The sequence below is a fragment of the Myotis davidii genome, unplaced genomic scaffold (genome assembly GCF_000327345.1).
Source record: "Myotis davidii unplaced genomic scaffold, ASM32734v1 scaffold49, whole genome shotgun sequence".
In the NCBI taxonomy this organism is placed as follows: domain Eukaryota; kingdom Metazoa; phylum Chordata; class Mammalia; order Chiroptera; family Vespertilionidae; genus Myotis; species Myotis davidii.
This window is the reverse complement of record NW_006300375.1, coordinates 1,302,138-1,312,137: the sequence shown is the minus strand read 5'-3', so window position 1 is coordinate 1,312,137 and position 10,000 is coordinate 1,302,138. Positions and strand designations below refer to the sequence as shown.

Sequence of the window (10,000 nt, the reverse complement as noted above, 5' to 3'; positions counted from 1 at the left end):
TAATAATCTTCTGTAGAATTTTTTTGAATTTGCAAATGTCTCAATTCAATGTCCGGGTCCTGAATGAAAATCTCCAGTTGCACTGGCATGTGTATTTTTAAAATTTAGTTATATACAAAGATAAATAAAACCTTATAGGTTATTCTTATAAGTATCTAAGATTAAGAGTCACGGATGTAGATATATATATATATACACAGATGGTCTTATTGTGTCTATTCGGTGACTTTAGTTTTACTGGTTTTATTGAACTCTCTTTTGAAGTTGATTATTTTTCCAGTGCTATAAGAACATTATTTTGGAGTACTGTAAGAAAATTGAATGGTGGAAGTGTTTAAAGCCAAATGTTTACTAAATGAAGAAATCTAATTAGGGGAAAAGAGTATCAAATAGTACTCTATTCTGTGATTTAAACAATATGCATATTTATGAGTTAAAAGTACACACATGTTTCAAGAAAAAAGAGTTTCTTTTTTGCAGATTCAATTGAGGTCCTGTCTTAGAACATTGGTGTTAGTATTTCTTGATAGAAACTTTCCTGACTCGCTGCCTAATTTAGGTAAAAATAGGTATCATGTAATCAGTATATGACATGCACTGTTGCTGAATTAAATAATATAAAATTATGCCAATAGACACCTGGGCTCTATTATACCACATTTTCCCCCTTTGGCATTTGAAACACATGTCCTAATAGGGGTGGAGTTCATACTCATGCATTTTCACAAGTGAACTTTAGCATGACACCAAGAGTCACTGCCAAGTGAAGATGGAATAAATCCACAGGGCCTGCAGTACAATCGCCTTCATTTCTCCCTCTGAACCTCTCACCCAGATGAGCTCACCTACACAATGACAATGTATAATGACTTTCTTACTTTCTTTTACTTCTCGCAACACCTTTTTTCTAAAAAAAATGTTATTCTTTTGTGTGGAAGGAGAATTTATAGCCAACGGAGTACTCCCAAAGAAGCTGCAAATAAAAAAACTGCCTCCATATGTTAAAAATGAAAAATTAAAACAAAAGTTCTTCTTTACTTCATGGAAGGAAACAAAAACAGATGCAACTGAGGTGTCATCATGTGTTTTCATTTTTCATACTTCAGTTTTTTCCTAAAATTCTCACAAAAACTCCACTGTGTTTGAGTGACCACCCTGACTTGTATCTATATTCCTAGTTATTGCTATGTTCTAAGGCAGGGGTGGGCAAACTTTTTGACTCGAGGGCCACAATGGGTTCTTAAACTGGACCGGAGGGCTGGAACGAAAGCATGGATGGAGTGTTTGTGTGAACTAATATAAATTCAAAGTAAACATCATTACATAAAAGGGTACGGTCTTTTTTTTCAATAGTTTTATTCATTTCAAACGGCCGGATCCGGCCCGGAGGCCGTAGTTTGCCCACGGCTGTTCTAAGGTAAAGTTGAGAGAGAAAAAAAATGTGGACTCTTCTAAGTCTTCATCTAGAACTCCCCATAGTATTTCCATTTCACCTTTGTGATTTTTTTATTCTCCTGTTAGGTATTTAATAGACAGATTCGTTTCTCAAAGAAGGCATCAGAACTCATACTTAAGTCTTTTGGAACTGGATTAGAGAAATTCTGACAAGAATCCTTGGACTAGTAATGATACCATTATAAATAACCCACTTATGAATTTACTGGAAAGGAGCAAAGGGAAGGCCAAAGTTTATAGGCATGCCATTTGTGCAACTTTACCAGGAAGCTGCAAAGCCACTAGTGTGTTCCTGGAAGATCGCTGGGAGAAGAGACTGGATAGTAGGTACACACCAAGTAAGGTCTGGATGATACAGGGAGCAGATCAATGGCCAGAGTAGGTTTGGCCAATGCAAGTGTGGAAAGATTTAAGATACATAAGCTCCTAAACCAAGTTCTCTCTCTTGAATGCTGGGCTCCTGGCTCTCTTGCTGTAGGGGCTGTGCCCCCTGTATTTGCCCACATGACTCAGGGCCATGTGGACCCCACACAATGGACTGATGGATTAGAACTAGCCTGATGCTGTGTAGAACCCAACTCTATATGGAACAGAAACTCTGGACTCTGGCTTTGCTTTTAGCTCTGCTGAATCCCCAGCTGCACCTCTTCCAGGACAAGTTTAAGGAAAATGGGACTTTGCAAACCAAGGGATTTAATTCCACGAAAATAAAGCTTTCTACCACACCTCATCTTCCCGGGGGGATCTCCAGAAATGCTTATTCCAGTGGTACCCAAAGAACCCCACGCCCACAAGCAACGGAGAAAGGCCATCCACACATTTCTCCACTAATAGTGAGTGCAGAGCTTAACTGCTATCACACTGGTTAATTCCAGGCAGGGCAAAGAACAAAATATGGCACACACATGCATCAAGGATTTTAAACTCCCTATAAGGTTCAGTAATAAAAATGGACTTATTAAATATTCATTTAGTATCATATTTTTAAAAGGTTAATTACTTAAAGTCTGCATCTTAATAGCTAAAATACTCAATTGCAAATTTAATTTAATTCTTAAATTTAATTTCATCTTGACATAATATCAGTTTACCTTTACGAGAGTTTACATCATCACAGACATGCAAAAAGAAGAATTTTAAATTGCAAATGAAAGTATGGAAAGCAAAATTTAAGAGAAAATAATATCTTAAAGGGAAATATACAATCTATAATAATAAAAGCATAATATGCTAATTAGACTGGATGTCCTTTCAGACGTCCATCCTTCCAGACAAAGCCACAGCAGGTGGGGCCGAGGCAAAGGCAGCAGAGGCCCCTGAGCCATGGTGACAGTGGGCGGGGGCTGCAGTGGGGGGCTGGGGCCAAGGCCCTTGCACGAATTTCGTTCACTGGGCCTCTAGTAATGTAATAATATATAAGAAGAAATACATTAGACATTGATCCTATTATTTGAAATATCAAATATCTGTCAGATCTTTCAACCTGGCAATAATTTTATTAGGCCCAGGATTGAGTTTTACATCTAAATGCCAAATGAATAGTAAAGAAAATTTATACATATGTTGTATTATGCTATTGTGGGCTCTTGTACATCATTAATAAACAATATACTTTAGACCACAGCTGTTTAATAGAAATGTCCATGATGATGAAAATGTCTTATATCAGTGCTATCCAATAAGGTAGCCCCCTAGCCCACCTGATTATTGAGCACTTTATATATGACCAGTGTGACTAAGAAACCGAATTTCAAATTTATTTAATTTTAATTAATTTCACATGTGGCTAGTGTCTACCATATTGGTTAGTGCAGCTATAGAGTAATTAGGCTGTGTCATTAACTGTGTTAGGTCCAGTGCTCAGGAAAAAACTGAGCTTTTGGTAGACCCATAACTGCTACCAAAATAGGAGTCAAGCTTCCAAATTCAGGAGACCTGATATGCCGCTCTTGTCAGAAGTTGGTATTGTAATGGAAGGATGGGTCTGGTACTTAGGAGACCTGGACATATCCTTTCTTCATGCTGAGTCTCCATTTGTGGAGCATGAGGTTGAATAAGGTAATGTCTGAGATAACATTCATTCCCAATAATCAGCACAGCTCCTCGAACACTCACTGCGCTTTGTCCCCACCACTCCTGACACTAGCTGATGAGCCCACTGACCTGTCTTTGGACCCTAGGCTGACTACAACTGAAAAATGGCCACTTCTCAGAACTGAGGACAGAAACACTCTGAAGGAAGTAAAGGTCCTTAGCAAAAGATTAGATAAAGGGTGAAGGAGAGGAAGGAATCAAAGATAATTTCAAGGTAACTGGGTGGATGAAATTAAGAAAGTTAAGGCAGCTAAAAATCAGGAAACTAGAAGTGAAGGATAGGTTATAAAGGGAAAACATGATAATTTTAAAGTTAGACTCATAAAATTTTAGATTTTAGACACAATAGTCTTTTATATACCTATTTCTACATCTCTATCTATCTACCTATCTATATATATATGAGGAAACTCAAAGGATCACTAAACAACTTGTAAAAGTTTCAAAGCACTTTTGTAGTATAATCAAGGCTAAGGCTTAGATATCTTTACTCCCATATTAAACAACCATTTCTTCTAATCTGAGATGAAAATATAAGATATCCAAATACATGTTTTTAAGGGCACTCAGTTCTAAGAAAAGTCTGGAAATATAGTTTTAGGAAACACTAGAACACAAGAAACAATTTCACAGAATTCAGCACCCTGTGAATACTTTTATTATTCCAAATTTTCAGACAAAGAAAGATTTGACCATGGCCACACATAAGTGATGGTAAGTATTTAAACCTAGGCAACTAAATTACACATAAACAGAGCTATAATTTTTATCTAAACTGAGGCACATTTGAGAATTAAAGAACATATTAAAACTGGAAACATCCAGGGAAATCAGGTCATATGGCACTCTTGTCACTAACCACTAAGCAATCTGCCATAAATGCTCTAGAACCATAAATGTTCTCCCTCAGTCTTAATCATTTGCCTGCATTCAATCCACTGAGAACTTCTGCTGTATATATTTTCTCCTACCTATAATTTCTTCCTTTCTGATGACTTCAATTGCAATTTTTCCCCAGCATCCAAAATGTTATCCTGAAATCTCCCTCAAATTCTTCTATTCCCAAACAAATATCTTCAATTTCTAATATTTATTCCTGTATATTCTCATGTCCACCTCCACTGCTACTACCTTTGTTCTTATTCCATCCTTATTTTTTGCTCTTGTGCGATGGTCTCTTATCTTTCTCTGTCCTCATTCTCCTTTAGTCTTCCCCTCATGCTATTGTCAGTTACCTTCATAAAAAACAAAGATCTGATCCTCTAATTAATATCAGGGAATGGGGCAGGGGGTCAAAAGGAACAACCTTCTAGTTAAAAATAAATGAGCTTTGGGGATGTAAAATATAGCATGGTGACTATAGTTAATAATATTGTACTACATATTTTAAAGTTGCTAAGAAAATACATCTTAAAGTTCCCATGACAAGAAAAACAAAATTGTTAACTATGTCTGGTGATGGATGTTGCTACATTTACTGTGGTGATCAATTTACAATATATACAAATATAGAATCATTATGCTCATTATGCTATATACTGCAACTAATATAATACTACTTGTCAACTATCCCTCAAAAAGATAAAATATAAATTAAAAGATAGATAACTTCTCATCGGTTTCTGGATATTTACAGCTTTCTAGTTTCATATCCCACTCTCTTCTTATGCCTCAGGCATTTATCATGCATGAGGTTAGCAACCCTCCTGTATAATCTTTTCAGGCCCAGTGTAAGGAATAGCGGGTATTATGCCATAGGCCCTCAAATGTTGTTTATTAAAAGAATGTTCAACCAACTCACTTGATCTTAGCCAAAAGGTCAAAAAGCGATAAAATGTTTAACCAACTCAAAGGTTTTCTACTTTTGCCATGCTCTCCACATGGCCCGAAGAACAAATCTGCTAGGCAAATAATAGTTGAATAATTATTTCCTATATTTATTGTTCTAGCAGTATTTAGACTTCTTTATGGATTTGTCACAGTTAAGGAAAAGAATGGAATAATCTTTTAAATGGCAATATAATGATATTTGCCATCCCAAGACTGGAAAATACAATCTACATTTCACTTTAAAGCCATAAGTATATCTTGTTACCAAGCAGATGACTAAATTTTCTTTTGGTAAAATCTATGGAGTTCCTCTCAATTAAGTATTTCCACAAAAAAATCACAAGGCTCAAGAAGATAGTCCTGCCTTGCATGAGAGTTAAGAAATCACTTAATTGGGGATATTCTAAATTTGTGTTACCTATTAATGGGTTCTATTTTGGTCAATGAAACTGACATTGTTGTGTAAACAAATGGATCTGGAAGTTTTGACTAAAGAAATGTTTTTCCCTTTTGTTTATATTGTCATTCCTTAAATGACATGGACAGATAGAGAGATAGCGCCTAGGAAGTCTCTACCCTGGCCTCCTCCACTAAAACCCAATATTTATGGTGGGAATGAGAAATGCTGCTTGCCTGCTTAAATAGCAATGTTATGTTATTCTGCTATGCAGTGGAATAAAGTCCTATGTTGATTAGAAAACATTAACGATAAACCCTGACTTGTTGCAAGGCAGTAGGAAAAAAAAATCCTTGCATTTTCCTTGAATTAAATAAATATATTTAGTCTTTGTTTTGTTGTTGCTTTTTCTTTTCTTTTCTTTCTTTTTTTTTTTTTTTTGGAGGAGTTTGTTTGTCTTATTGAAAACTTGGAATACTATATGACCCCCAAACAAAAAAGAAATCAAACTAATGTCAATATCAATATGCTTAAAATTTTGGAGGGAGATGTCTTATCCAAAACATAAATTATCTTTAAACAAAAGAAGTCAGCATTATAATCTAACCCCTTTCCAATTCGCTCATAGACAGAATTTGACTTAGTCATCAAAAGACTACAGGAGAAAGATTGCTATCTTGTAACCTAGCTCCGCAGCTTACAAGTTGTAAGATCTTGACCAAATTATTCAACTTCTCTCTATCTCATCCTTAAAAATTTGTAATAATTAAATATACCTCATAGGTCATTAAGAATATTAAAAAATCAATTAGAACATAGAAATGTCAAGGACAACAGCACATGCTCAATAAATGTCAGTTATTATTATTATTATATATATAACATGTATAACTTTGTGAGAATTTATTTCAAACTTATTTTAAAATGTTGAACTAAATTGCTGATCCCAAAACACATCTGAATGAATAATAATGACTTTCTTATCTTCCCAAAAGCAAGGCAAAACAATCAAAAGTGAGAAAATCACTAACCATTGAGCCAGTAGTGCTCTGAAATGTCAGTTCTGATGTAATGGTGGTCTTGAGTAGGCCCAAGGGACCGCGTGAATGCGGTATCTTTGCCAAGGAAATCAGAAGCTGTTCCAGAGTAGAGGTATTCATCTGGGTGGGAGAAAAGAACACATGAGACTTCTAAGAGTTTACCAGCAGTACTATTTACAATATACTAATTTCACAGCATGAAACCAAAGATGTTTATTGCTTAACATCAGAATATATTGAGGCTATAATTCATAAATTTCACATTCAGATTTGGAAAAATTTGCTTAAAGAAAAGATAACTCCATAAATGTTGGTAAGTTGATGCTTTAAGAACTGTACACGTATTGGCTCCTCTTACAAATTAGCTCTTCCGTCCTTCTCACAAATAATTCAATGGTGTATCATAATTAGGAGTTTCTCATTGTAACAACACAAAGAAATATTAAAAAGTAAATGCCATCATGAGGAATGGATTGCGTAATTAGTATTTACTTAACAGACACAACCTCAATGACCACAACTTTTCTTTGCCTAATCTCTGCTGAAAGGGAGCTTTCAGCACTGAAGTCATTCTTTGTAATTATAACATTTTACATTCCTTGTAGCTAGTCATGTCTCTAATAGTTCTGATAAACAGGAATTCCTGAAAGGGGAAAGAAGGGAATGATGTTGCTATTAGTGCATACCAAACTTCTTTGTCCTGTTATTTATGTAAAGTGGATATCCATGTTTTATGAGAGAGAGGAGAAGAGAGGAGAGGAGAGGAGAGGAGAGGAGAGGAGAGAAAGGAGGAGGAGGAAAAGAAGCAAGAAGGAAGAATAAGAAGGGAGAGGAGGAGAGAGAAGGGAGGGTAGGGGAGAGAGAAATGGGGCTAGTGAAGAAGAAAGAGGCTGAGAGGGGAAAGGTTGGTGAGAAGATAGAAGGAGGAAGCGGAAAAGAAGACAGGAAGGAGAGAAAAAGATGACAGGAAGGGGAAGAGAGTAAAAGGAGATAGGGATGGGAGGCATAAAGAAAAGGATTGGAGGGGAGAAAAGAGGAAGGGGGTGGTCAAAGTTTCCCAATGATTATTATCACATTGTTGGGGTGGAGGAAGGTGACAGAAAAAAAATGCTATCCCTATAGTAGAATGTGTTGCCTTTTTGAGAGCTAAGCTACTGCAAGAAATCTTTATAGTTAACTACTTTGGGTTAACCTTAATAGACCAAAATTAAAAATGGCCACTCTACAGAAAATTTAGATTTTTTTAAATGTCTAAATGAAAGAACAATAAAGACATTGTTTTATTACTGAAGACCAATTTCCCTCACATATATTTAAATTTTGCTTTTGTATAAGTGATTCAAATACCTTCTAAATCCTCAGATTATATCCATCTAAATGAGTTTTTACTAAACTAATTGACACAACAGTCAACCTCAATAAAAAAAAGCACAAAATAGAGAAATCCAGTAAATAATGTAAATGTACATAATGCACTGCTTCCATCTCTTAAAACATTTCCTTAAAACATGTGGTAAATGGAAACATTTCATTTGGGGAAAATCTTTTAAAAACAAAAGTACAAAAAAACCAACATCAACAAAGTCATTGTGGGAAAAGTTTGGTAGGAGTAAAGGAAACAAATTATTACCTTCAAACAAAATTTTAACTATTTGAACATTTTTGTCAGAAAAAAAAATTGTATGTTCCAACTCCAAAACTGAATCTGTAGATCCAGGCTTTCAAACTGTCTTCCTTGTATTTAAATTACTTAGAGATTCTTAAGAGGGGTCACCGATGCCTACCATCTATTGTTTTTTATTAAGGGTGTGTTAACCCTTCTTGACAGATTAGAATCACAAATCATCTATCTCATTTTTTTAGGATAATGACTGAACATTAGTCACGATTTTCAAAACACACAAAAACACAAGCTTTCACTTCAAAGGGAGTTCACCAGTTCTCACTAAGTGAAAATTAAAATGTCATGGTGCTTCACTCGCATAGACTATTCAAACATTTGATAGACAAGCTAAATAAAAAGAGAATAAAGTCACGAACTAAACCAAGACAAAAGGAGGTCTTATAATGGTTGAAATGTTGTGGCAACATTCCTCAGAGCAGACTTCAGACCACACAGCACTGCACTCTTTAAACAGAAGTCTTCTCATAAGAAAACTTAAGCTGTATACAAAGCTAGAGAAGACTGAACATGCTAGTAAAAATTAGTGAACATGTGAAATTGTTACTAGCATGTGAAATGGGAATAAAAGGCATCCTATTATCTGTACTCTATAATTTGATTAATTTATTTTATTAATTTATCCACTTATGTCTTATCATTAATCCTTCCACCTAAGTCTTAACATTTTAAACATATTATGTTTAAGGAATTGTTAAATTTATGGGGACACAGCTCAGCAAAGATAATCTGAGACATTTAAGTGTAAAATTTAAGAACAAGTGAGTGTGTGTGATTTGCATTAAAAAGAATTCAAGCAGAAGTTCATGTAAACATACTGTGTAGACAGCAAGGATGGCTGAGACCGACTTCACTTTATTGATAAGGATGCTAAATATAGAGAGATTTGGCACTCAAACACTATGGTCAGCGGAAGACTCCAAAATAATCTTTGACTCAATATAAAAATGTAGTTTAATCTACACATACCTTTTTAAAACACCTAAAGCAAGAACTGCCTGTCATTGATCTTACCTGTCATGACTGAAGCAAAAGGCTGCTGAGGATCAAAAGGACATTTCAGTCTGCCAGACTCCAAATTGTGTGTGTCGAGTTTGAACATAACTTCCTGTTATGAGAAATATTAACACAAGTGAGATTTCTTAAAATATCAGAATCAGCAAGAACCTAGGAGATAAGAACTAATATCTAACTAATTAATTCAACAAAAACTGATTGAGCATATACAGCATGTGCATCATGCTGTGCTCCTTAACTCTTTAGCAAATATTATTACTGGCAAGACTCCATCTCCATGTTTTGGTCTCTGCTTGTCCAAGTAATAATAATAATAATGGAATGGATTTTTCTGTCAGAAGTACTAATATACTCATAAATTTATGTAGTCTGGACCACTATCATTATCAATATCACCATCAAACACACATATTTTTTAAGTGTAATAAGTAATTTGTTGAGCTTAGCAAGTCAATTTCCTCCACTATGAGATAAATTTACTATAAT

The 10,000-nt window shown here is 35.1% G+C and overlaps 1 protein-coding gene across 1 annotated transcript in view; it reads right to left on the bottom strand.

Annotated features, from left to right (window-relative positions):
- Positions 1-10,000, bottom strand: part of SEMA3D (semaphorin 3D) — a 125,550-nt gene that overhangs the window by 60,547 nt on the left and 55,003 nt on the right. Inside the window, exons 5-6 of the mRNA XM_015572693.1 lie at positions 9,512-9,605; positions 6,808-6,936 (exon numbers count right to left, since the gene is read on the bottom strand). Of these exons, the coding sequence (XP_015428179.1) occupies positions 6,808-6,936; positions 9,512-9,605 (223 nt within the window). The remainder of the gene's footprint in view (positions 1-6,807; positions 6,937-9,511; positions 9,606-10,000) is intronic.